General features: G+C 33.6%; 3 protein-coding genes across 4 annotated transcripts; 1 reads left to right on the top strand and 2 right to left on the bottom strand.

The window, feature by feature from the left end:
• Window positions 1-1,634: 1,634 nt before the first annotated feature.
• LOC148604061 (putative divalent cation/proton antiporter TMEM165) lies at window positions 1,635-11,983 on the bottom strand. The gene is made up of 7 exons (XM_088550601.1): window positions 11,620-11,983; window positions 11,045-11,261; window positions 10,526-10,624; window positions 9,316-9,392; window positions 8,946-9,122; window positions 8,264-8,369; window positions 1,635-7,449 (listed from the first exon to the last, which is right to left on the bottom strand). The coding sequence occupies exons 1-7, from the start codon at window positions 11,758-11,760 to the stop codon at window positions 7,382-7,384; spliced, it is 885 nt and encodes a 294-aa protein (XP_088406727.1). The 5' UTR covers window positions 11,761-11,983; the 3' UTR covers window positions 1,635-7,381.
• On the bottom strand, window positions 11,619-26,264 carry LOC148604062 (uncharacterized). 2 transcript variants are annotated; one of them, XM_088550598.1, is made up of 5 exons: window positions 26,025-26,264; window positions 20,248-25,778; window positions 19,500-19,590; window positions 15,846-16,045; window positions 11,619-11,696 (listed from the first exon to the last, which is right to left on the bottom strand). In XM_088550598.1, exon 2 carries the CDS (start codon window positions 25,751-25,753, stop codon window positions 21,401-21,403), a length of 4,353 nt encoding a protein of 1,450 aa, XP_088406724.1. In that variant the 5' UTR covers window positions 25,754-25,778; window positions 26,025-26,264; the 3' UTR covers window positions 11,619-11,696; window positions 15,846-16,045; window positions 19,500-19,590; window positions 20,248-21,400. The 2 variants fall into 2 exon arrangements, with proteins under 2 accessions (XP_088406724.1, XP_088406725.1); XM_088550599.1 differs by having other exon boundaries at window positions 11,620-11,696; window positions 19,500-19,652.
• On the top strand, window positions 12,072-19,053 carry LOC148604063 (uncharacterized). The gene is made up of 3 exons (XM_088550602.1): window positions 12,072-12,220; window positions 16,961-17,011; window positions 18,776-19,053. Exons 1-3 carry the CDS (start codon window positions 12,161-12,163, stop codon window positions 18,884-18,886), a joined length of 222 nt encoding a protein of 73 aa, XP_088406728.1. The 5' UTR covers window positions 12,072-12,160; the 3' UTR covers window positions 18,887-19,053.
• Window positions 26,265-27,795: the final 1,531 nt, after the last annotated feature.

Genomic DNA, 27,795 nt, shown 5'->3' on the forward strand with positions numbered 1-27,795 from the left:
TGTTGATGACATTTTTTACTAAGCAATATTACTAGTTACAAGGAGGTACCTAACTGTTGATGACAGTTTTTACGAAGTAATATTACTAGTTACAAGGAGGTACCTAACAGTAGATGACAATTTTTATTAAGTAATATTACTAGTTACAAGGAGATACCTAATTGTTGATGATAGTTTTTATTAAGTAATTACCCAGCGACTACGTCCTGTTGATGACAGTTTTTACTAAGTAATTACCTAGCAACTATGTCCTGTTGATGAGTTTTTACTAAGTAATTACCTAGCAACTATGTCCAGTTGATCACAGTTTTTACTAAGTAATTACCTAGCGACTATGCCCTGTTGATGACAGTTTTTACTAAAGTAATTACCTAGTGACTATGTCCTGTTGATGATAGTTTTTACTAAGTAATTACCTAGTGACTATGTCCCATTGATGACAATTTTTACTAAAGTAATTACCTAGTGACTATGTCCTCTTGATGACAGTTTTTACTGAAGTAATTACCTAGTGACTATGTCCTCTTGATGACAGTTTTTACTCAGTAATTGCCTAGTGACTTAGGGACTGTGGTAACTGTTAATGAGCTAACCTCTGTGGTGCATAACAGAGAATATGCAAGTCAAAAGTTCTTTCATTGCTCCTTTTAAATATTCCTATGTCATCTATATATATCATTTCATAAGATTTTATGAGTTTTATGCTGAAAAAGGATATCAAATATCAGAAATATTCATTGTAAATTTTACCATCTTCTGGTGATGTTAAACATACATGTATTTAGACGTTTATTTAATTTATGGTTATGTTTCGCATCGTTTTTAACGATCCATCACCCTGTAAGAGTGATTATTGACTTTTATTTAGACGATTAATTATACATGTATATATACTTTTTTCTTTGGACATATTGTTGTGGTGACTACATCTTTGATTTGCATTTACATCAACATGTAGTCTTTCCAAAGACCTTGTAAGAGTTCTTACGCCTTCATATACTGAAGGATTTTGACCAGAGTAATTTCTTTTTTGCACAATCTTGACAGTGCAATGTAAATACCATGCGAGTTGCTGTTCTTTTATATTCATGCAATGACTTTTTTACTGTATAAAAATAATTTTTTTTGCCTTTTTTTCATTGATGACATAATGAAATTGAAATTATGTTTACATTTATGATACAGGAAGTTGCATGCATTGTTGTGCTAGATATACTCCCACTAAAATTGTTTAAAATACGTGCCACATCTATATTAAGCCAGACACCAAATTTGAAATCAATCTAATCATTGAGAGCACAGATATCAGTGATGAAATTCTGACAAACTGAATGACTGATGGACAATTTGATTCCAATATACCACCCACTCATTTAATGGAGGTATCATAATTTTACATGTTGCTGTTTTGGTTGTGGTACAACACAAAAATACATTAAACAACATGTTTGGCGAGTGGATCATTATTGTGGAATTTGACTGTAACTAATGACCTTTGAATTTAGTACATGTTTTCCATCCATTTTCTCTATCAATGCATAAGCTAGTATGGTATTCAATCTGTGTTCTGAGGTGTGATAGAATGTCAGTACCTTATTACATCTTCATTTTACCTCCATAAAAAAAGATTTGACTTTTACAAAACATGTTTATTACACAAAATTTGAATATTTTCTCTCATTAACACATCCTATTAATGTTCAACATTCACAACTATCAACAAAACATCAATACATAAGAATACAGTCTTTACACAATACACAACTTATATTCAACATGTATTAGGTTCAAGAGTCAATTTGATGCTATTTTAAGAGACATCAGACTTGATCATGTAAACCTTAAGTTTTATATATAAAATATGTAAATTAATCAAGTACTCTGTTGTTATGGTCTACTTTACATAAAGGTGTGTAACATACAATAACTGTACAGAAGAATTTAAAAAAAAAAACACTTAAAAATTTCAGCAGTAAAGTGAAAACCCACATAAAAAAGAGGAAAATGACATCACATGAATTGTTATAATGCTGTATTTTCTGTGAAACAAAACAAGTAAACATGACACTTTATATCTTTATGATATAACAATTAATTAAAGAGGAACAGACACACAGACACCAAGTATTAATTGACTAGCACATGAAGTTGAGGACTAGTCAGGAAATAACAGCGTAAGTTTAGAAACTTGTTATACTGAAACCATTTATTACTAATAGTTACCAACAGATAAACAAAATAGTGAAAGTATTTTTTTGTGACTCAATTTTCTTGTTTAAATGAAAAAACTGCAGTCAATCTATATTCTTGAATTGGTGGAATGGCAATGAATGAGAAATTTCCTTTTAGTTGGGAACCAAATTTTGTTGTTCGCCAATCCCACAAAAAGCACAAAAAATATATCCTAGTAACAACAATACTTCTACAGTGTATAGAAGTTATATACTTCCACAGTATATAGAAGCTACTTCCACACTATATAGAAGTTTTACTTCCACAGTATATAGAAGTTATACTTCCACAGTATATAGGAGTTATACTTCCACAGTATATAGAAGTTATACTTCCACAGTATATAGAAGTTACTCCCAAAGTATATAGAAGTTATACTTCCACAGTATATAGAAGCTACTTCCACAGTATACAGAAGTTATACTTCCACAGTATATAGAAGTTATACTACCACAGTATATAGAAGTTATACTTCCACAGTATATAGAAGCTACTTCCACAGTATATAGAAGTTACTTCCAAAGTATATAGAAGTTATACTTCCACAGTATATAGAAGCTACTTCCACAGTATATAGAAGTTATACTTCCACAGTAAATAGAAGTTATACTTCCACAGTATAAAGAAGCTACTTCCACAGTATATAGAAGTTATACTTCCACAGTATATAGAAGCTACTTCCACAGTATATAGAAGTTATACTTCCACAGTATATGGAAGCTACTTCCACAGTATATAGAAGTTATACTTCCACAGTATATAGAAGTTGTACTTCCACAGTATATAGAAGCTACTTCCACAGTATTATAGAAGTTACTCCCAAAGTATATAGAAGTTATACTTCCACAGTATGTAGAAGTTATACTTCCACAGTATATAGAAGTTATACTTCCACAGTATATAGAAGTTGTACTTCCACAGTATACAGAAGCTACTTCCACAGTATATAGAAGTTACTCCCAAAGTATATAGAAGTTATACTTCCACAGTATATAGAAGTTGTACTTCCACAGTATATAGAAGCTACTTCCACAGTATACAGAAGTTACTCCCAAAGTATATAGAAGTTATACTTCCACAGTATGTAGAAGTTATACTTCCACAGTATATAGAAGTTATACTTCCACAGTATATAGAAGTTATACTACCACAGTATATAGAAGTTATACTTCCATAGTATATAGAAGTTATACTTCCACAGTATATAGAAGCTACTTTCACAGTATATAGAAGTTATACTTCCACAGTATATAGAAGTTATACTTCCACAGTATATAGAAGCTACTTTCACAGTATATAGAAGTTATAGGTAAGCATTAATAAAATCATCAAAATGTATCACAATAGTTTTATAAGCTTTTGAATGGTTTGCACTGAATATTTTCAATGTTTTCTTATTAGTATTATACAGAGTAGAATGTTATTTTGGTTACAGCATGCTAAAAACTGTATTCAAAGTGGATTCCTTTTTTGTCACATTTATTTTTAATTATTAATGACTTAAAAAAAAGAAAATTAATAATCATTTTTATAAAGACAAAAACAATGAAGTAAAAAAGTTGCTGAAATGAATTTCTTTTTAAAGACTATTTGAGCTGAAGATATACTAAGGAAGCATGATAAAAACAAAAATATAAGTTACATGTATTTACAAAATATAAAATCTATGAGGGAAGACTATTGAGCATTACCTAATATACAAATCCATAATAATCAACCTTGCTTACAAGATAAACCCCATCAAGTTAGACCACAAAAAATTCAATGAATTTGATAAAGAACTGTTTATGAATTATGTAACAACATCTTCATAAGAATGGAATGTCTTGATAGGAAACTATGGTATTAGTCAGCGATACAGTATCAATAGTATTTTGTTCGACATTTTCTGAGGAAAAGTTCTAATTGCAATATCCTTAAAATCATTTTTATTTCGTATCTGCCATCGTGAAGACAGCATGATTTCCAGTAAACTTCTAGATATGATAGTTGTATCTTTCTGAAGTTGATACCCTTAGCTAGCAGAGATCACATTCCATACCAAAAAGTATTAATTTTTTTTTAATTCTTCCTATATGCAAATACCTATGAAAAGTCATTTTTGAAAACTACATGATGTACATTTATATATTGCAGGTAACTGTGCTACTTTGATATACATCAACCATATAGTGCCTGAAATACATCATTTAATGACATATCTAAGTGAAACATAAACAATAATATCAAATCTATAGAGATTCTTATTGATACATGTATCACAATATCACAGAAATCTAAATGTGTGATGTTACAAAAAAAAAGACTTCATACAAATTCACCAGATGTAGATTATATTTTTCTTCTTCCACAAAACAATCTGAGCTGACCTAAGTCTTCTCATAGTCCAGACCAATCAAATTCAAGCATAAAGGAATCGTTCATGATTGAGGTCAATGTGATGTTATACAAGTCAATCAAATGAACTTACATGTACATATAGATTTGACCTTTAGACACAGAAATTCAAACTTACATTACATGGGTATAAGGTTTAAGTACTGAATCTAATAACTATGAACACACTTATATAAATATTCTCTAGGAAATGGCAATATGGTATATAATGTAGCACTCAAAATGATATATTACTACAAACAACACTACTAAGCATTTTATCCTATTTGAATTATGGAAACAAGTCAGTGAATTGCAATATATAACACCACACACAACTGTTTATCTGCTTTTAAGACTGGCTTTATCCAAAATATAGTGAACCTGTTAAAATTACTCCTCTCAACCCAATGATTTATTCTTTATAGATTTAGACAGGTTTCCAGGTTATTATTCAAGCAAAGTACTGTTTAGACAGGCTTCAATGTAATACATATATAATCTATGTTAATTGGTTGATATCACAAAAACAAATTAAAAAGAATGAAATGAAATGCTTAAGTGCAGGAATCTGTAAGAATTGGACAACATTGAGAAATAAGGAATCATACTTGAAAAAAAAACATGAATATGACAATGTGGGTACTAAGTTCGTGGTCTGTTGAAGATGAATCAATAGTTAATTCATATTAGAGGTGTCAGAGGATAGAGAAAAGAAATTTCAAAGTTATACAATTGATTGATAGGGGAGAAGTGAATCATCTCCCTTTGATGATGAAATTGAAATGCACTTCATACAATTTACACCTCAAATTACTGACATTTAAAAAAGAAAAGAATGCTATGTCTGCCTTATAGATAGCATTATGAATAAGATTTAATTGAAATACTTGTATGTATTGTTTCCATCATGATTTCCCCACTGCTGGACTGAGAATAGCACTTAATAATCATTAAAATATATAGATGTAATTCATTTTCAAATGTCTGAAGAGTAAGTTATAAATCTGGAATGGTCTATAATATCAAATCTATAACACCAGGTGTTAATGAAACAATACAGTAGAAAAAATACAGAAACAAAGGTGGGTCACTCCATTTATCACTATCAACTTTCATTCATAATAAATTTACATACATTAATAACATACAATTATTTTGACCAGTAAAAGGGTTACATACATTATTCCTAATCTCAGGTACATATTAAAACATGTGATTGTAATCAGGAGACAATATTTAACTGAACACACATGAACATTTCATTTCAAATGAGTAACTATTTAATTACTTTCAAACTCTATTAGTAAAATACCTAAATGAAAACAAACTTGTAGGCACTTATGTTTTTCACAACGCTACATAACTGTTTCTTTTTCTTCAAAAATTGCTATACAATGGTTATGATGACATTACTGACTTGTTTGTTGAATTAATTTGGCTACATTTTTCTATGACTTTTGCTGATAATATTCCTATTATAACAAAATGCTTGCTGTAACAAGGTTTCAAAAGAAAATGTATAAATTTCTACTTTGAAATTTAAAAATATTATAGGTGTATAAATTGAATTACAACAATCAATTCCACATTTTGCACAAACCAAAAATCCTAAAACATTTCTGATGCAAAAAACCCTTACAGAGTTACTGATTTTTTTTGTCAACATAGACCCTTTAAATTTTACATAGACAGCACTGTACATTTTAAAGCAACTTGAGCCAATTTCATCATAGACCTGCTTGAGTTTACATAGACTTGGTCCGTAGGTCTACTGTTAATTTCTTTCACTGCCCTTAGGGATTCTCAAACTTCAAACAGATTTTTTTTTCTGTTGTAAGCTTTGTTTACTTATATAATTTTACAAAAATGCTGCCATAAAATAATTTTCCACAATATCCATAAATGGATCTTTTGTGCTAAATCCTAATGAAACCATGTACTATTGACAACAAATGGCGTATAAAAAGCATTTAAAGCTACAAACCTATATTTAATGTACTTTAATATAATATAACTTGGAACTAATGTAGATTGTCATATTTGCAAAAGCTACAAATGAAAAATCAATCAATTTCTTTATATTTGCATCTGTATACAACATTATATGTAGCCAGATAGGGATTTTTGCATAATTTCTAAACACTTCATATTACATGTAAATAGATCAAGTGGAAATATCTTAAAATAAACAGCTACTGAAAACAGCTTACTTAAGATTGACAGTTTAACTAACATTGTTTTACAGAACTATCACTATGGTAGCAATGTTACCAGTAATTGCTGATATTTCCTTGTATCATGACAGCAGCCAGAGACAGATCAGGCAGTAAGAACTATGAAAAACCATAAAGTGAGCAATAAAAAGGTGTCATGGTCACCTGTCCAATGTTCTAGGATTCCTACTTCCCATTACCCGGGGCAAGTGAAATTTGGGTCAGGCAAAGTTAGGTACTTAGTTACACTTTCCCGTGGCAAGTTGAAAACTTCATATGCTGCAAGGATTTCTTTTGTTAAGAAAGCAGTCATTGACTGTGGGAAACTTGATTTTATAAGGATTTTTCCTGAGGAAACCTAAATATCTGAAAAATCCTAGAACACTACTGTCAATAACAAATCAGAATAAACATAACAAAGTTTTCCGTTAATCATTATACAGGAATGAGTCCTTAGACTACTTGGTAGTAAAAGTCAACATCTTAAATACTCCATGGTTAAATAACACCCAACGAACTCCCAATAAATAATCCGTATAAATAAACCATTAATATCCTCAGTCTAATCTCACAAAAAATGCCGACATGGCAAATATCAAAAACACTACTCCACCAATTAATGTTACTGAAATAAAAAAAAGTGTAGCAAATAAATGTACAAACAATTGTAAATAATATTGCATGTAAGTATTTACACTTTTTAACAATGCAAAATAAAATATATCTGGTTGACCATTACTTCACTATTCATTAAATTTGAACAGTTACATGCATTTTTTTAAAACTCTATGCAGCTTGAAAATGAATAAATCAATGGTATATAATGAGAAAAGCCTAGTGGTACATAAATGGTCATAGTTACAAACCATTCTGTCATTTTTAAGTAGTTCAGACTTCAATTAATTCATAAACAAGACATGGTTACACACCAAAGAATATTTCTCATCTAAAAAAAAAAAGTCCTCTAAGAACTAAGGCAATCCTTACTAGGTACTCAGTACTAACTAACCTGTTCTAACAGAGATTTTCTGTGCTATCATTCCAGTACTTACTTGTTCTAACTGAGATTTTCTGTGCTATCATTCCAGTACTTATCTGTTCTAACTGAGATTTTCTGTGCTATCATTCCAGTACTTATCTGTTCTAACTGAGATTTTCTGTCCTATCATTCCAGTACTTATCTGTTCTAACTGAGATTTTCTGTCCTATCATTCCAGTACTTATCTGTTCTAACTAAGATTTTCTGTCCTATCATTCCACTACTTACCTGTTCTAACTGAGATTTTCTGTGCCATCATTCCAATACTTACCTGTTCTAACAGAGATTTTCTGTGCTATCATTCCACTACTTACCTGTTCTAACTGAGATTTTCTGTGCTATCATTCCACTACTTACCTGTTCTAACTGAGATTTTCTGTGCTATCATTCCAATACTAACCTGTTCTAACAGAGATTTTCTGTGCTATCATTCTTCCACCTAAAACTGCTATTCCTGTACATATAAAATGTCCTATGAAACCTCCTATAATCACTCCAACAACATCCTGAAAAAAAAAACTAACATTTGTAACAGAAGAGCATGATTTAACTGTCGTCATTGAGGATCAAACCCTACAGTTATAAATCGATTCAGCTGAAGAAAGTCTTTCAGCTGGTTACTAAGAGTAAACCTACTACAACAAAGCTGTCCTGCTACATACTCCTTAATCTTAGTCAGAAAAATAAACTACATACTCTTTAATCTTAGTCAGAAAAATAAACTATGTATTCCTTAATCTTAGAAAAATAAACTACATACTCCTTAATCTTAGTCAGAAAATAAACTGCCTCACTACATTGTTCTATCATTTTAGTTCAAGTTTGATCAGTTTTCAGCTCACTAAGTTGTTTTATTATTTTTCTTCAAGTTTTATCAGTTTTCAGCTCACTGAGTTGTTTTATCATTTTAATTCAAGTTTGATCAGTTTTCAGCTCACTGAGTTGTTTTATCATTTTTGTTCAAGTTTTATCAGTTTCCCCCAAAAGAACATATACAAAACATTACTTTCTTTTCAAACTGAATTTGTAAACAGAAAGTTTAATGCAGAGAGAAACTGACAAGTACTTAACAATTTAATTACCTCTCTAGCTGCTAATACTATTGTTGCAATTTGAGATCGATCACCCCATTCTGCTAAAAAATTTAATGTGAAAGACTGTAAAAATACTGTTCCTACTAAGGCATGAAACCATTTGCGACCAGGGGTCCGAATAATCCCGGTTTCTATATCTTGTGTTCCTTGTCGTTCTTTTTCATACTGAAAATATATGTTTGAACACATTCATCATAAATATGATTATAAGACTGAAAATCAATGGCATAATTTGTACTTTTCATCAAACTAACAGATTGAAAACAAAATGAACCAATATGATCCTCTAATGTTTGTACTATTACCAGAAATCTACAAACCATGTATGTCAAGGGACTAAAACAGACTCTAAACTAACCTCTTCCTCCCTCTTTTTAATATCAGCTTGTACCTCCTCTAGTTCCTCCTGTCCTTCATCAGGTGACATTTCATAACCTATAAAAAGTGTACAAGTAATATCAAGTACATATACTTTACAGTAGAGTATATTACCTATTCAATGAATTAAATATATATACTGTACAAAAACAAAAATATGACAAATGTATTAATTTCTAAAAGAACATAGCTAACCAACATATTAAATACAATGTACTTATCAAAAATGTTTGGATAGGAAGTACAAGCTCAATTGCCAATAATTTTCAACAATTGAAAAAAAAATGAGAGGCTCCCAGGAGCCTGAATCGCTCACCTCGTTAATTTTGTCTTTCAATGGCAATAAATTTAACAAGAAATTGTCTGACCCCATGTTCTATTTTTAGTAATGACAGCCATGTTTTTTGACAGATCAAAAATCTAAACACAACTTTTGTGCAAGGTATCCTGAGGAACATATGTGCAAAGATTCATATAATTCTGCGCAGCAGTTTCAGAGGAGGAGATTGTTGAAAAATTGTTAACAGATGACGACTATGGACGCCAAGTGATGGCAATAGCTCAAAAGGCCTTCGGCCAGGTGTGCTAAAAAACAACAAAACAAAAAAGAACAATAAGTCAAACTCATCAGATAAATGGAGGTTTGCTGACATTATATAAGTTTCAGCTTAATTTGAAGTCAACATTTATATACAATGTATGTTTATACTTATAAATAAAAAAATCTCATTAATGACCTTTAATTTATTAATCTGTCAATCAGCTTTAAAATTCTAAGCATGTTATAACAGCCATCTTCCAAGTACACTCAATAGGGTAAAATTACATTATCTTGTTTTTATGGCGTCAGATTTACTGTAAGCTGTGAAATTTTTGCAGCAGTTTTATTAGTTTTTATTTTGCCGTAAGACCTGTCATATGAAAATCAAACTGTTGTGAATATTTTCCTCCAATATCATTATAATTTAATTTGAGAAACAATCATGAATGTAAGACTTTGTGAAAGTAGAATTATCACAGAAACCAAAACAACAGCTGTGTTTTTTGAGTACTCTAGCCTTGCCAGTAGTGGAGTACTCTAATAGCTCAATGAGGTCATTACCTTCTCTAGAAACCTACAGCTTAATGAGCTCATTACCTTCTCTAGAAACCTACAACTAAATGAGGTTATTACCGCTCTAGAAACTTACCTTCTTTGATCATTTTAATACCAAAGACAGCAAACAAAGCTGAAGAAGCATAGTAAGTGAACCATCTTGGAATGATAGTAGTAGCATAACCCATAATAGCTGAAATAGAAGGAATGATAGGCATTACAGAGAACTCCCTTAACACCTAAGTATTGCAAGTCTCCCAAAATTTTTGTTTCATGCTTAATAAAATGAGTTTAGTATGTACTTTGTTAGCTATATTTGTAGTACATGTAAATATATACATGTACATTATACATCTATAATAATCATTTTTCTACAGATAAATTCATGTCAACAGCAAGGAAGTTGTCTATTCAACAAAATTCATTAGAGGGGTTTTACTTTTAAAATAACTGCCTATGCAATAACCTATTTACATATTCAACTGCTTGTGAACCTTAATAAAATGTACGTATTTAATAATTGTCACAAACTCCCTAGATTAGACAGACAATTATCATTAACACATACAATAGCTCACAAGTGTCAAATAAGTCAAGTGTAGCATAAATTTACCTGATAAAACAGTCATTAACCACAGTGATGCTATAGCTCCAGCAAAGACAACAAGTCTAGAATGCCTCATTGCCATAATAGCTGCAATAAAGAATGTTTTATCTCCAAGTTCTGACACAATTATCACAGACAGGGATGCCATGAAGGCATGAAGAAACCCAAGGTTTCCACTCTTCTTTCGTAATGTATGAAACATTGAAGCCTCATCTGAACTCTCCTAAAATAGAAAAAAATCCTATTAAATCAATAAACCTAAAAATAATGACCTTACATGTACATGCACTTTGGGGATTCAGTGGGTGGCACAATCAGAAAATATTTTTATGGTTAGACAGAATTAAAAAAGGGGATTACAGATGTATTCAAACTTTTGGATGTACACCATAGCTGATTATAGTCTTCTTCTTGTTGTTTTCAAATGATCAATGACTTCTGATACAATTTAAAATTACACTGTTACTCTTATATCAAAAGTTCATTGGAAGACAATTCTGTGGAGAAGCTGAACAAATTGACAAGTCATCACAGTAGAAATCCAGGCTATTAACTTGAATAATAAAAGATGGGAAAATTACCTCCTTTTCTTTATTTTTTCTGTTGCTTTTGTCGACATCTTTAGCAATATCTTTATGGTCTTCGGATAAGACTTCGACTATACAGACAGATAACAGAGTCAGACAAAATATGAACAGAAAACTTTGAAGGCGTCTCATCATTGGTTTTTAAATGTTGAGAGGAATTTAAGTCCCAATATCGAGAGTAATTGTAGTAAATGGGTTAGTAGTTTTCAAAAAATTGATATGGGAGCTCAAAATGATGAATATGAAGGCCACAATTTCGCAAACTATATGTTAGTTGTCACGTTGACAATCTGTCAACCATTTGTTGGCAACTTCCGGTTTTAAACATCCGGTTCGTAAATGGGATCCTTTCTATTTTAAAATAACTAAATTCCTCTGTAAGAATAAATTTCTCTTTCAACTGTATTTTCCTTTACACTTAGAAGTGTTTACTTTTATAATTTATATTTTTGCTCTCCTATTTAATACAATTTAGAAATCGAAAATAAATAAACTCTCCGAGAAAGAAACAGGAAATACTCTACTTTCGGTTTACATGCCACGCCTACACACATTACTAATGTCTAAATCTGAGTGGCCTGAATTAGTGGGAATGGTGAGTTTAGCATAGATCTGTAGTTTTATTTTCTAAACTATTATCTAATTTTCAATAATTTTCTTGTATAGCAAATGGTTTAAGTCGTGCATAGACTGTTGCTATGGGTCTGAATATTTTAATACAAATATAAATACTTTTATTAGCTCCAACACAATTACATTAATTTGTTTAAGCTCATGCACAATATAATCTAATTAGAACACATATACTTGTACTCAGTACTCAGACATCTTTTCAGTGTTATTGTTATTCAGAATTAAATGATTTTTTTAGGTATTGTTCATTTATTAAATTGTTTGAAATTGGCAGTTATCTTCAATTCCATGAGTCAGGTAATGATCCAGGGGATCTTTACAGAACCATATAGGTTGATAGATATGTACATTAGAAACGTAAATCTGCCTGTGTGCCAAAAATAAGTGTAGTGTTGTCATGGAAATCTGGGTCTAAAAGTAGGCTGTAAGGTCATATCATAGTATTCGTCTTTGAAACATTTTGCTTCCATACAAGTGAAGCATTTTTTTCTCAAAACAAAAGGCATCAAAAGAAAGTCCAGACATTCCTGTTTACTTTTAGGATATAGCAAAAATTTACCCCACCCCTTAAAATTAACAAGTAGAGACCCTTTAGTTTGATTTATTTGGCTACCATAAGCTAAAAGTGAACAAAACTGAATGATTATGATACATAATAAATAATTGGTCTAATAAAAATGTCTGAAGAGCAGAAAATGCCTTAATTATTTCCGTTAATAAATATTTGTGTCTTTAAAAACCTGAAAAAAAGCAATTTTCAGATTTTTAAGTTTGCAATGAATTCGTTCATTTTCTTTGTTACGTCAACGATTGTGCTCACTTTTTCTAACAAAGATTTAAAGACACAAAATGCACTACAAACATATATATTATGATATAATATTCCATATTACATCACTCATTTTTGAGTATTTAATGATAACATCATGTTTTCGACAATATATGATTGATTCTCACAAATATAAATGTAATCCAACTCCTTTATTAAAATTTTATGCATATTTCTTTATAGTTGTTAATTTGAAACTTTAGAATTTACCTTAAGGTACTTGATATTTTTCGGAATTTAAGGAATTCCACATCGAATGGGCAATTTCGGATTTTATAAATTAAAAAAAAAAATTCGTCAAACTGGAATTTCTTCGTTGGCTGACAAATTTCAAAGCAAGTAATTGAAAAAAAAACATGCCTATTAACATCAGGTTTCTACCAGAAGCATCTGCAATTGATTGCGAATACTCATGAAAATCCTAGAACACATATAAGAAGGGAGAACTTATGTTAAAATCCTATAATTAGGGAAAATTTTGTTTTGTATCTATCCGTTGCAACTATAATATGCATTTATCTCTATAAATGATAATGAAGCATCTTAAAATCGACAAGTTTCCATCTTAAATGATAACAATTACCGTATACATAGACTTGCTACAAGTCCCTCTTTATCATATATATGACGTAGAAAATCTATGTAATTAACCTCTCTGATAACACCACCACTAAAGTGAAAGCCTAATAGTCGTAAGAATATATCATTTATTTCAAACAACATTTCCCTGCGATTGTGAATGAACTGAGAGTATTTGAAACAAACAAAAATAACAACAAAAGCTGCAGCATGTTTATCAATACCACAATGTTGAGTGATACTTATTGGTTAACTTGGTATAGCAGTTTGTCATGGCATCATTCAGTACAATCTTAAAATATGTAGGCATTACATAATATTTAACCATAATAAGATGAAAACCAACATATAGACCAATTCTGTTTATTGAACTGTAAAATTTAAAAGAAATATTAAAGTTGTAAATATTTGCTAGTCTATTTCATATTAGTTCACTTTCAAATGATTTTGATTAGATGAGATTAAATTGTACCAAAAAATAACAACATCTTCTAATTAATCTTTCTTTAATTGGAGTCTACTGGAATATCCAACCATTCAAATTAAGTAGTAAAGGACAAGTAGTAAAGTAACTTAACTAGTCCTGTTGTCGTCTATACTCATGGTCAGAAAGTGTCTCATTACAACCAACACTACGTACATTTCAAGAAAAGAATTGTATTGACGGGTTAACGTTGCCTACAGATACAGAATTCAGATGAAAAAGATTGAAAAGTACAAATCTGAAATTTCCTTTTTTTTTACGGTGGACTCGTTGATCGTTGTGGTGCGTCCGTCTGCGACATGGAGGCTGATTTATTCAACGGGTCATGGTCTTCCTTTCCTCGTTTGTCTACCCCGGACTTGACTTTTTATGAGCAACTCGGCGGGTGTTTCTAGAAAAGCGGAGAACGCTTACCCTACCGATGCACCTGGTCCATGCTCCAAGTTTTTAGTGGAGTCCGAGTTTGTCATTTAGTTTTTATTACTTTGTATGTATGATTTTAGTTTGCTTTATGTTCTTTGTTGTGTGTGTCTGTTTTCCGTGTCTGGTCTTTGTCCCTGGATTGCATTCTTTTGATTACCGCTATAACCTTGGTTCCCTTGATTATTATTTTTTAAACCAGGCTTTCATTTGAAAAGAAATATTAGCTTTTGTTCACTTTGTAATTGTTTGTTTGTTTGTTGGGGTTTAACGTCCGAGCAGCAATATTTCAACTATATTCAGACGATGAACATGAAATTGATGATAAAATGAACATGAAATGATGATGAAATGAAAAAGGGATGGGACACAAGGATAATGGGGTCGACAAATTTTGATTGCCACTGGAAGTAGGGAGAGGTGGGTAGGGTCGGGCAATTTAGCCTCCTGTGGCGGAGCCCTATGGTTCCTACTCCGGGAGAATACCACAGTAGGGTCCTTTAACGTGCGAGGAACGTGGCATCTTTCCCAACACGGTGCACCACTATGGTTTGCGGCCAGGGTTTCCGTATTATAGCCTGACAACCCCAGCATGTAACATGCCAGGGGTACCCCATTCCACCACCTGGGGCACACATCCCAGTTGCTCTGTGGGCAGAGCGCCCTAGCCCACGGCTAGGGTTCTGAGCACTATTTAGTCGCCTTTTACAAGCTTAGCGCTGCTGCAGGTCTATTCTTTTAACACCCGGTCCTGCACGGGGCCACTTTGTAATTGTAATTTCATGACAAGTTCATTTTTTATCATTTATGTTTTCGCGATAACAGTATATTCATGGAAATTTGTTATGCCTTAACTGTTATTAGGGGAGTTTAGCATATAACTTTTCCCTCACAAAAACATTGGCTAAGGAGACTAACATTTATAGTCTTATCATGGTAAACATAAAATAATAGTCAATTACTTTCATATATACGAAACACTCATATTGCCTGAAATGGGGATGGGGTCAGTATTTCAACCTCAATTTAGTTTAACGCTGAACAAACAAGTATTTTGTTTCACTGAAACCATGCACTAAAAATCGTTTAAGGGGTTGCCGTTGTATACTATCCGGTGATGCTCTCAAAATGAGGTATTTTCAATGAAAAAAAAATGAGGGAAGGGATTATTTTTCAAATTTTTGACTATAATTTTATAATAAAAACTATGAACTATATACTCATTCAGAAGCTTGAAAAGTGAACTTTTTTCGTATCTAGTAATTTTTAGCTCACCTGGCCGTATGCCATGTGAGCTATTGCAATCACGTGGCGTTCGTAGTCGTCGTCCTTCATCTTTAACAAGTTTTCAGAACTCTTCTCCTCTGACACTACTGGACCAACTAGAACCAAACTTAGTATGAATGTTTCTTGGGATATCCTGCATAGATTTAATGTTGGGTTTTTTGATTCATGGAAAAACATGGCCTCCGTTACTAAAAATAGAACATAGGGATCAGACATTAGTTTTTCGTATATATCTCCAAATCCGTTAGGTTTAGCTAAATTCATTTTATTGCTAATATGATCCTTATTGTAAGGCCTATAAAAGTCTTTAGGGATCAAAGTTGTCTGACGACTCCTTATAACAGTTATTGTCCTACAAAGGAGAAAAATGATGTTTTTCTTTTTTTTTTTTTTTTTTTTACAGTTTTCAGCCAATATCTTGAAAACTACAATAGATAGGATGAACTTTTCTATGAAACGATCCTTATGATAAGTCCTACCAAAGTGTTCCTTGAGTCAAAATTGTCGGACAGCTTCTTGTAAGAGTTATTGCCCTTGAAAGACAATAAAAAATAACCAGGTGAGCGATTCAGGCTCCCGTGAGCCTCTTGTATTTTCTTTATTGGAAACCCGTTTTTGCACAATTTTACACCACGGCCTTCGCTATATCTTTGATTCTGAGCTAGCGCAGCACTTATATTTTGGCAAACAGACAGAAATGTGTTTCAAATACATCAATAATGAATAACATTTACAAGTCTACAAAACTCCCTCTGGGGTTATGCTTATCTGTGGCCTGAGTGATTTAAACAACTATTTAAAGACGGATCTGACTCAATACCTATATAAAACTTATAAGTATGACGATTTCCATAATTTACCCATATTTCAGATTTGGAGTTGCATGTTTTAACATGGATGTCCTAAAGTATCCAAGGATTGTTTGTAATTGTATTTGTGTTCACGGTATGATACCTTATCAACAATAAGAATACCATTCTAATAATTTTGTAATCCTAAATGACTTTCAGGCATTAAAACTACGTAATTTGTATCAAGTAGTATATTGTACGAAGAAATATCTATGAGCAATATTCTGTTAATATTTTGTTGTTTTTTTTCAGACATGGAAGGAGGCACAAGAAAGAATACGAAATGAATACCCCAACATAACGGTAAGTTAGGTGTAAAAGTGGTTGCCATTGATTTCAGGTTTGGGATATCTCCATACAACATGACGGTAAGTTAGAAGTAAAACTGATTGCCATTAATTTCAGGTTTGGGATATCTCAATACAACATAACGGTAAGTTAGATGTTAAATTTGTTGCCATTGATTTCAGGTTTAGAATATCTCAATACAACCAATAATTTACCCTAATGCACAGTTAAATTGACTGGTTATAGTTTCGAAATCTGCTTAAGGTTGTAATTAAGTATGGTGAAGCTTTGAAGAGCACCAAATTTCACAACTGTAAGGGATGAAGATATGAACACACTCGATTGAATTATAATTTTAAACAGATATAGACCACAGAAACTCTATCACTAGATGCCAACGATTATTTTCCCCTTTTATTATAACCACATGGAATATATTAATAGGCGTCCGTCTACCCCTACTTCCTTTCGTTATATGGAGGAATATAATATGTATTTCCTTCAAATCCATTCAGTGTTGTAGGAGTAAAGGATAAGAAACGGGTACCCCCGTGTCCCCACATTCATGAAAGACAATCTAATTCTCTGTTTTATTATGTGAAACCTCCAAAACCTAAAATAGGAGGTGCACGATTGGGCTATGTGAAGATTCTGTGAAAGTTTCACGAAATTCCAATTAGTGACGTAGGAGTGTGAATAAGAGATGGATATCCTATTTTTATAAAAGGCAAGTCCATGATTTCTGTGGAACCCCCAATTAAACACTCGAAACAAACTCTGAAAGAAGAGGTGATAGCTTTAATAAGAAATAAATGTTCAATGAAATTTTCATTAAATTCCTTTCATTAGGGTAATAGAAGTTAAGAAGGATACCCAATTAGAGAGTTCAGTACATTTAAAGTAAAGAGCAAAACACGTTTTTTATGCAGTATAAGTACAGTGGTGTAGTTGAGGTAAAAAATGGGAGAAGGATGCCCTCACAGGAAGTAGGGACGGAAAGACGGACGCGCCTTAGAACATCCATTATTCATCTGCTATTTTTCATTAGTTTTTTTTATGTAGATTGCTTTTGATTGGTGACTTCATTTTGTTCATTACTGCAACACCGGTACTGGCAACTGGTAAATGACTACTAATAAATGAATGCGCATGCATATATATGTAGACATAAGTAATTAATTCGTAGCCTTCGATCCCCGTGCAGGTCCGGGTGTTAAAAGAATAGGCCTACAGCAGCGCTAAGCTTGTCGTAAAAGGCGACTAAATAGTGCTGAGAACCCTAGCCGGGGGCTAGGGCGCTCTGTCCACAGAGCAACTGGGATGTGTGCCCCAGGTGGTGGAATGGGGTACCCCTGGCATGTTACATGCTGGGGTTGTCAGGCTATAATACGGAAAACCTGACCGCAAACCATAGTGGTGCACCGTGTTGGGAAAGATGCTACGTTCCTCGCACGTTAAAGAACCCTACTGTGGTATTCTCCCGGAGTAGGAACCATAGGGCTCCGCCACAGGAGGATAAATTGCCCGACCCTACCCACCTCTCCCTATTTCCAGTGGCAATCAAAATTAGTTGACCCCATTGTCCATGTGTCCCATCCCTTTTTCATTTCATCATCATTTCATGTTCATTTTATGATCAATTTCATGTTCATCGTCTGAATATAGCTGAAATATTGCTGCTCGGACGTTAAACCCCAACAAACAAACAAACGTAACCTTCGAGGATGTTTTTGTATTTATCAAGCATACATTGAGTGTTGGTTGTTATTGTTTTGACAGATACAAGTTTTACCCAAGAATTCAATGGTGACAATGGATTATAGGGAAGACCGAGTCCGGATTTTCACGAACTCTGACGGAAAAGTTACCACCAAACCTGTAATAGGATGATAGCAGCCTCTTGCACAATCAAACAATATTATGCTTTGCACTTTTTTGCAACTAGTAACTGGATTATGGTGCACTTTTTCAATCCGCCAAGATAAAGTAAATGTGAACTGTTGTGACAATTGTTCTTGAGAACAATTGTATAAAACATTAAATATGAGCTTACCGAATCTTTTGTCTTTACCACTTATTCAAATAATAGTAAAAAAACTGTTGTATATCATTTATTTAAGCCTTAGTTAATACACTGATAGGAACAAAGCAAGCCCCACTTTTTCTCACCGATACCCCCGTTTATAGCGTTGTTTGTGTTTCACTATATATACATTCCGATTGATTTTTCTAAAGTAATCGTTGGTTTCCATTTAATTCTCTGTTTTTTGTGCATTTTTTTAAAATCTGCTTATGTGTTTTGTTTTTTGTTGTTTTGAATGGCTGGTTGTTTTTAATGAAATTCTGGTTTTTATTTTTATCCCGTGTATTTTCTTTTAATTTTGATTTTATTTCCAAACATTCGATCGATTGAATCGGCTTGAGTTTTTCATTAACATTTTCCAGTATTGTCATTTTGTTTGTGAGCGATTGTAAGATATATTATGATTGAATGTGAATGTACCTGAAAGGTCAATATGATTAATTGACCAAGAACTGTCGTCACATCTCCATCCCAGGACAGGTTTACGCGGAGAGTGGAACCAGCATGGTGCCTAGAACAACAGTACATGATATCAGACCAATGTTCCATTTTATTCTTATCCATCCTAGCGTACTGAAGAACAAGTGAAATCCCTTATTTACATCACTAATCCAATAAAATATAAAATCAGTCGCGTATGTTTGAGATTTAGTTGGGAAATTTATTGCAACTGTAAATTTTGGTTACAATTATGAACAAGGCTTTCTTTTTTGCCTATCACTACAGAACATACAAAATGGTTTTGTATTCTGCTCTTTGCTGGTTACTTTTTTCATGTACTTGGATACATAAAACAGGTAAGATGTTAATTATATTCTTTCTGTAATCCAATATGTGGGCATTCCAGTAAATTGATAACAGTTTCTTAATAAATTTTTTTGTTCACACATGTTTTCTAAATGAAGGTCAAAAGTTCTTAAACTCACACAACTTCATTCATATATATGATTTGGGTTTTGTCTTAACGATTGGGATTGTGTTTATCAAGTACCACTTCATTTCTAAACAACTTTTACTTGTAGACCTTCTATGAATATTAATATGCTATTATATTTTGTTATTTCGATTAGTTTGCTTAAACTATCAGGGGATCGAACCTGAGCATAATATTTCGAGTTTATTCGGAGTTGCAATCATTACGAATACAAAGAATATAATTTGGTCATACTTTTTTTTAATTGTTGCAGATGGGTTATTCCTCGTCAGTCACAACAGTCTTGTACAGTCCTCTCGGGTCCTCTTTCCCACGGGTCAGCCGGTCAAAGACCTTATTGTCGTTTCACGTACGGCATGTATACTAGAATGTCGCAATTATAACAAAGAGAATGATGACCAGCCATGTCGCTTAGTACTATACCGGGAGTCAGATGGCGAGTGCGGACTTGTAACTACCTACTTTGGAAGTCGATCAGAGTGTCAGGAAGACAGGTGTCTACAGCTGAAGAATGGTATTGAAGTATTTGAAGTTTAAACAAGGAGTATAAAAATTCCGTGGAAGTATTGGAGCATTTTGAGATATAAAGAAGTGATCCACGGGTAATCAAAATTTTTGACGACTAATATAATAAAAAAAACTGGTAGATTCTATTTGAATTCTGTGAAATAGTCAATGAGGGGTTTACAACACATTAAGATTAAAAGCTTGTTTATTCTGATAAAAAAAACTTCGTTGATATACAGTTTTAATTGTATTTGTATTTTGCCCTTCTTCCTTCAACCGATTACAAGACAGATGAACTGTGTTTTAGTGTACTACTGTACAACACCCTGTATATAAGTTAGTATGCCTATGTTTATTAATACAAATACATTAAAAAATGGCGACACGTCTTTCTCCAGTGTTCTAAGCTGTTGATTGAAAATGCACACATTTTTAAATCACAGAATGACGATTAATTTTCTGCGAGAGGTTTCCTTCCACTTTACATTTTCTCAGTTTCCTACTAATTTCAGCTTATTCTTAATTTCAACTATTTCCCTACCCTTTGCACTTAATTTTAGATTTCAAAATGCACGCTAAAGATTTAAATTTTACCGCATCGAGTGGAGCAATAATTAAACCACTCTTATCTATAATCTATGTTTAAACTGTTTTACTCTCTCGTTAAAAGAACTACGATGGCCATTGGAATAGTTCTGATGGTGAATGTGGAATTTACTGGTCAAAGATAATTGTGACAAAATCAGATCTCAGACTATAGTTCAAGAGACGAAGAAGGTAACATAAACTTAATGTGCTATCAATTACACTAATTAATTGTGCACTTAATAAGTTTAATACAATACCAAGACTGTCATGTTTTAGAGCAGTGGTTTTAAAATCAATTTGAGCGCCAAGTTTTCTTTATTTTAGACTGTGAACTCCGTCGTGGTAATGCTGGATCCAATGGATGCCTCCTTGCTACCACAATATCTCTCTCATTTCCAATCGTAACATTCGTACTTTTGCATGATGGTGTTATATTTGTTTTCCACTCAGAGAGAATCTTCTTTACCTTTCCATGTTCTTTAGCATCTGCAATATTCAATGGAGATAATCCTTTGTTGTTTTTTATGGTCTTATCTCCCCCATGGTGAAGAAGGATTTTGACAATTCCAACGAAGCCGTATTCACAAGCTAAGTGCAAAGCAGTGTCGCCATCTTTGTCATGTGCATTTACATCAGCTCCATGAGCCATAAGGAGATCAACACGTCGCTTTGTTGCTGTTTTCTCTTGAACTGCCAATATCAGCGGTGTTTCTCCATTGTTTGTCCTAGAATTTGTTTCTGCTTTATATTCGAGTAAAACAGACAATGCAGCAACACTAAAGCTATGGTAAGCGTTAACATGCAAAGCAGTCAAGCCTGATGAATTCCTGGTGTTGATCTGCGCACCATGTTCAAGAAGGAGTTTTATTATTTTAGTAAAGTCTTTTGATACGGCTCTCATTAGGACACTTGGACAGTTTGGATCACTAAGTTTAGCATTGACATCAGCACCGCAAGTTATAAGTCTTTCAACTATCTTATAGTGGTCATTGAAGACCGCAGCAGCTAAAGGTGGAGGACCAACCTTTGGGTTAACTTCGCCTCCTCGTTCTAGAATAACATCAATCGCCTCCCGTAACCCAGTGCGACAAGCTGTGTAGAGAGAGGTTTCGCTATCTACAATAATGTTGATATCGGCCCCTTTTCTTATCAAAAGCAAGGCAACTTCCGAACGTCCTGTGTCTAATGCTAAGTATAGTGGAGTTGGAGAATCTCCAACATACGCGTTGATATCCATGCCATAGTCAAGCAAAACTCTAACTACATCTGCATTTCCCTTTTCGCATGCGTAATGTAGTGCATTTTTCTCATCGTCATCGTTCTCTTCGTCGTCGTCATCATCATCTTCATCGTCAGGATTTCGGACTATCGCTGTTTCCGCACCATTGTCTAATAATATCTTCACGATATTACTATAACCCTTTTTGGCAGCGATCAGCAGTGGCGTTAAGCCATCTTCATCACACACGTTGACATTTACGCCTTTTTCAATTAGAATTTGTACGATTTTCTCATGGCCATTTTTCGTGGCTATTGAGAGAAGGTGCTTTGGGTTAGAATCGTTAACCTCTTTTTCGTATTGTAACAATTCCTTGACTATCTCGTAATTACCTTGACAAGACGCAATGTAAAGAGGAGTAATTCCGCCTTTCTTGCAGAGATTAACATCGGCTTTGTTGGTCAACAAAGTGTTTACAGTTTCCGTATGGCCGTTCTCTGAAGCTAAGAAAAGAGACGTGGCGCCGCCTTTGGTTTGTTGATTTATATTAGCGAATTGTTTGATCAGTTCAAGAACCACAGACTCGTGACCATGACAGGATGCAAGGGTTAATGCACTGTTTCCATCTTTAGTGATCAAATTCACGTCTGCTTTGTTTTGTAATAAAAGTCGGGCTACGTCAAGATGTCCGTTCCCAGCGGCATAAATTAGAGGAGTTTTACTGCTATTGTTCAGACAACTTGCAATCGTTCCACGTTCTAGTAACAATTTAACTACGGCTTCGCGTCCATTTTCGGCTGCAACTATCAACGGGCTGGAGTTATTTGAAGTTAGACATTCAACATCTGAACCATGTTTCAAAAGTATCTTTACAATGGTTTCATTGCCGAGTTCAGCTGCTACATGAATTGGGTGAAATCCATCATCAGTTCGAATAATTTTTGCATCTGCCCCGTTTTCTAGAAGAATTTCTGTAAGTGCGTAGTTTTCAGTGTCAACAGCAACCATTAATGCTGAGATTCCATTGGCCAATGCACAATTTATGAACGGATTGTGTTGTAAGAATTTTTTGACAAGTTTTGTTCGCCCTTGTTGACATGCAACGAAAAATGGATTGTTGCCATATTTCTCTTTAAGTTCAGCTCGAGTTCCTTTTGAAAGCAACAGATCGATTATCTCATCATGACCTTTCAAAGTTGCAAAATATAAAGCCGAAAGACCATTTCTTGTTTTTAAATCAACATCTGATTGTTTGTCTATAAGGGTCTTGACGATTTTAATGTTTCCAGATTTTGAAGCAAAATGAAGAGAACTTTTTTTTTCATTACTTGTTTCATTGACATTTGCACCTTCAGCTAACAGGGTTTTTACTGCTTCAATATTTCCTCTCTTACACAGGAAAGCAAGAGCACACGGAAACATTTCTGGGTGACCATTAATATTTGAACTTTTCCTCGTGAGCATCGAAATGACTTTTGAACGTGCATTTTCCAGTTTAGATGAATTTGTTACCAATTTTTCGCTGCCGTTGAAACGGATATATTGGAGAGAACGCTCATCAGTAGATGCCGCTAAGAACAGAGCTGATTGCTTATATTGTGTCATCATGTTTACGTCACACCCTGTTTCCAAAAGTTCAGACAAAATATCGGTTTGAAGAAAGTTAGCTGCGATATGTAGTGCACTAATACATTCTTTTTGACTCCAGCAATCATTTTCTAAAGCTTTCGTGTTAGTTATCATCTTGAGTAGATCCTTCCGTCCGTTTATGCAACACGCACTAACCAGAGGGGCATTATCTTTTTGTCCTTTTGGACATTTCTGCACTAAGTTGAACATAGCAATAAAGAGTTTATCCATGTTCAGAAGGAGCGACAACACAATAACGGATATATCCTTGCATGTAGATATCAAATCTAATCGAGTATAATTTTTGAGGTCGCCGACATAGTTCTCAAGCTCAACGTCTTGGTTCAATGTAGATTTTAAAACAAATTGTAGCATTTTCTGATCAGTCATCGACTCTAGTCGTGAAATCAGTTCATCTTGAACTCGATCGTCTCGTATCCATGGCGACAGAAAGACATCTAGGAATGTGCCTTGGTTGATATCGCTCTCTATTCGATCAAGAAAAGATTTTACAGAAGAGTCGTCCAAAGAAACACTTACCCAGTCTTTTGGCTTGACTTTTTCACAGGTTGTCATGGTGCGAAAGAAATCGCTTTGGCAATATTTGATGAACTTATCTGGAAATTCCTGGTAGAATAAAACAATCACCATCCGAAGAAAAGAATCATTGGTGATTTTTAAGATTTTGTCTTGTCTTCTTACAAGATTTAAGTTCCCCTCCATAACTTTCACGAAGTAACGCCCTCTTAATGATTTAATGGCGTCGAATAATGCTACTTTTGAAGTGTTCGGAGAAATACTGAGAGTGTTAAACAAATCCGCAAGCATCAATTCATTCATCGGACAGTCATAGTTAAAATTATTTTCGTTTCCGTCCTCCTCGTCAATTTCATCACGAACTTTTTCATCTTCATCTTCGTTATCTTCAATAGGTTCATCTAACTCATTTTTGTCGTCATCCTCAACAAAACTGACGACTGACAAACGATTACCGTGTAAAACCAGCAGGAACAAACACAGGTATTTCATTTTTGCCATTGTTTTCAGTGTCTGGAGTTCTTTTTTGACTTCATTCAGAGGATCTTCGAAAAACGCCAACATGTCAGCTGTTTTGATAGCAGATCCCAAATTAGCAAGTAAAGGGAAAGCCTTTTCCCATTTCATGGTCTCTTCAAAATGTTCATCTCTGAGGTTTAAACTTTCAATGTGTCTTTTAAAAATCTTTGATTTTTCTTCCTTTGTTAACTTTAATTCTTTACAGTCTATGTTTATACTTTTATAATGTTTGAAATGATCATATTGTTCAGATCCTACCAGATTTGATTGGCATGTGACAATGACCTTCGGCAATTTTGTCTTATTTCTATCAGTTTGACCTTTAAAAATTCCATCCAAATATTTTCTCTGAAAATACCATGATCTGCAAGCCTTCTCGTCAACAGCTGTCTTACCAATAGGATCGTCAATGACAAACAAAACAGATCGAGAACTCAATTGAGCACGTTTTATATCACTGAACCCCTGTACCACGACAATTTTTATCTTTCTTCTAGCATACTTAAGAGCTACGTGTCTGGCAATCGCAGATTTTCCACATCCGGTCCCTCCAAATAAAACAACTCTGTTGTGTCTTTCGAGGGTTTTCTCAATTAGCCTAGAAGCTGCTGTCGGTATAAACTTTCTATCTTGCTCGACCCAGAGTTTAGTCCATCTAGGTATAGTTTCCTCTTCCTCATCCTCAGTGTCTGTGTCTGAGAGAATAGCGGTAGGGCTGTGGTACCACTGCCGTGATGACATTGTTCAAGATGAGGCTTTTTTAAGTCTTAAAATAAAACAAAGGAGTTAACATTTTGGTCCTTATTGTATGAACAAAATCTAGTGATCAGTTATAACTGTACAAATTAACATTATACATTTAACCCCTCTCCCCCCCACCCATTTGATATCAATCAGAATAATCAATGAATGAAAAAATTCATATAATGTGCTTATGGTGAATTATCAGAAAAATTTATGTGACATACGTTTCAAAGTGCGCTAAAAACCAACAAAAATATAAAACACTTACATAAAGCAACGGAATTCTTGCAATCATATTTGCAGTCTCTATATTCTGTGATATGTCGACGTATGAGAGGTTTTGTTTACAATAAAAATATCAACGCCAGGTTTCTATTTAAAAAATGTATTGGAAACCTGGATAAATTAAATACCAGTTATGGGTCAAGTCAAGGTTATCACTTAACTAGTTTAGTAGTAAACAATGAAATAATACTTCCATTCTCACGATAAAGGGCATTTTTCGGAGTCTCAGAAACACTTATATTTAAAGCAGATTAACAAATATAGAATTTACAAAACTTAAGCTGAAAAAAAACAATAAATTATTTACATCAATTCCCCATAATTACATAGAAATATCATTCATTCTTAAAAAAGTTGCCTAACCTTCATGTAAAGTCTGTCAAACGTAGAATCTACCATAGTTTGGCACTTCTATGTAGCCCATAAAATCTGTTTGACTATTTGTGTCAATCAAACATAAACTGCCTCCTTTTAAAATGTATATTCTTTCTCTGGAATGAGACTTTCTAGAAGCAACACCTTACTTCGGTATCTTGCGAGAAGCAGACACTATGTATGTTCCATCCACATTTACATTGTATATTTGCAGGTTAGTATTTCCCATTCAGTGGCGGATCCAGAGTTTTAGGTAAGGGGGCCCCAAAAAAATTTCTTGACAGGATCATCGGTGAGGATCACGAAGTGAGCGTTTTTCATGACTTAACAACACACACAATTTTTCAACATTTTTTTTCTAAGGGGGGTTGAGGGGGTGGATCCGCCACTGTCATTTCATTGTGCTCTTTTCGAGTTCCCATGTGTATGTAGTTTTCCGTCTCAAAATGTTGGTGTTCGTTCCTTTTACTTTTTTGCGCAAAAGTGATTAGATATTAACTATGACACTGTATCAATCAACAGTACTGCCAGTACTACTGGTGTAGAAAAAGTAATAAGGAAACCAGGGTTATAGCGGAAATCAAAAGAATGTTATCCAGGGACAAAGACCAGACATGGAAAACAGACACACACAACAAAGAACAACCAAAATAATACATACAAAGTAACAAAAGTAAATGAGCAACTCGGACTCCACTAAAAAGTGGGAGCATGGACCAAGTGTACCAGTAGGGTAAGCGTCCTCTGCTTTTTTAGAAACACCTGCCGAGGTGCTCATAACAATTGCTCACCTGGTTGAATTTTGCCTTTCAAGGGCAATAATTTAAACAAGAAGTTGTCCAAAAATTTTGACTCAAGGAAACTTTGATAGGACTTATAATGATTATTTCAGTAAATGAAAGTCTAAATCTATCATAGTTTTCAAGACATTGGCTGAAAACTGTAAAAAAAAAAGACATTTGTAGTGCTAAAAATAAAGATCAATTCAGGTTGAAAGAATTTGGCTAAACCCAGCAGTTTTGGAGATATATGCGAAAAACTACTGTCTGACCCCTATGTTCTATTTTTAGTAACAGTGGCCATGTTTTTTGACGGATCAAAAAAACCCACTTCAATTCTATGCAGGGAACACTTATGCCGAGTTTTGTTTCAATTGGTAAGAGGAGAAGATTTTTGAAAGAAACATTAAAAATAGCAAAAAAAAACGTCGAAAAGGGCAATAACTCCAACGTGGCTGATCAGATTAAAATGAAAATTTGACCGCAGATAGATCTCATCATGCTGAACACGTTTACCCGGTCAGGATTAGGCTTAACATAACCGTTTTGGAGATATATGCGAAAAAACTACTGTCTGACCCCTATGTTCTATTTTTAGTA

The sequence above is a fragment of the Perna viridis genome, chromosome 10 (assembly GCF_037379345.1).
Source record: "Perna viridis isolate PV_CMFRI_1.1 ecotype Kerala chromosome 10, ASM3737934v1, whole genome shotgun sequence".
Lineage (NCBI taxonomy): Eukaryota > Metazoa > Mollusca > Bivalvia > Mytilida > Mytilidae > Perna > Perna viridis.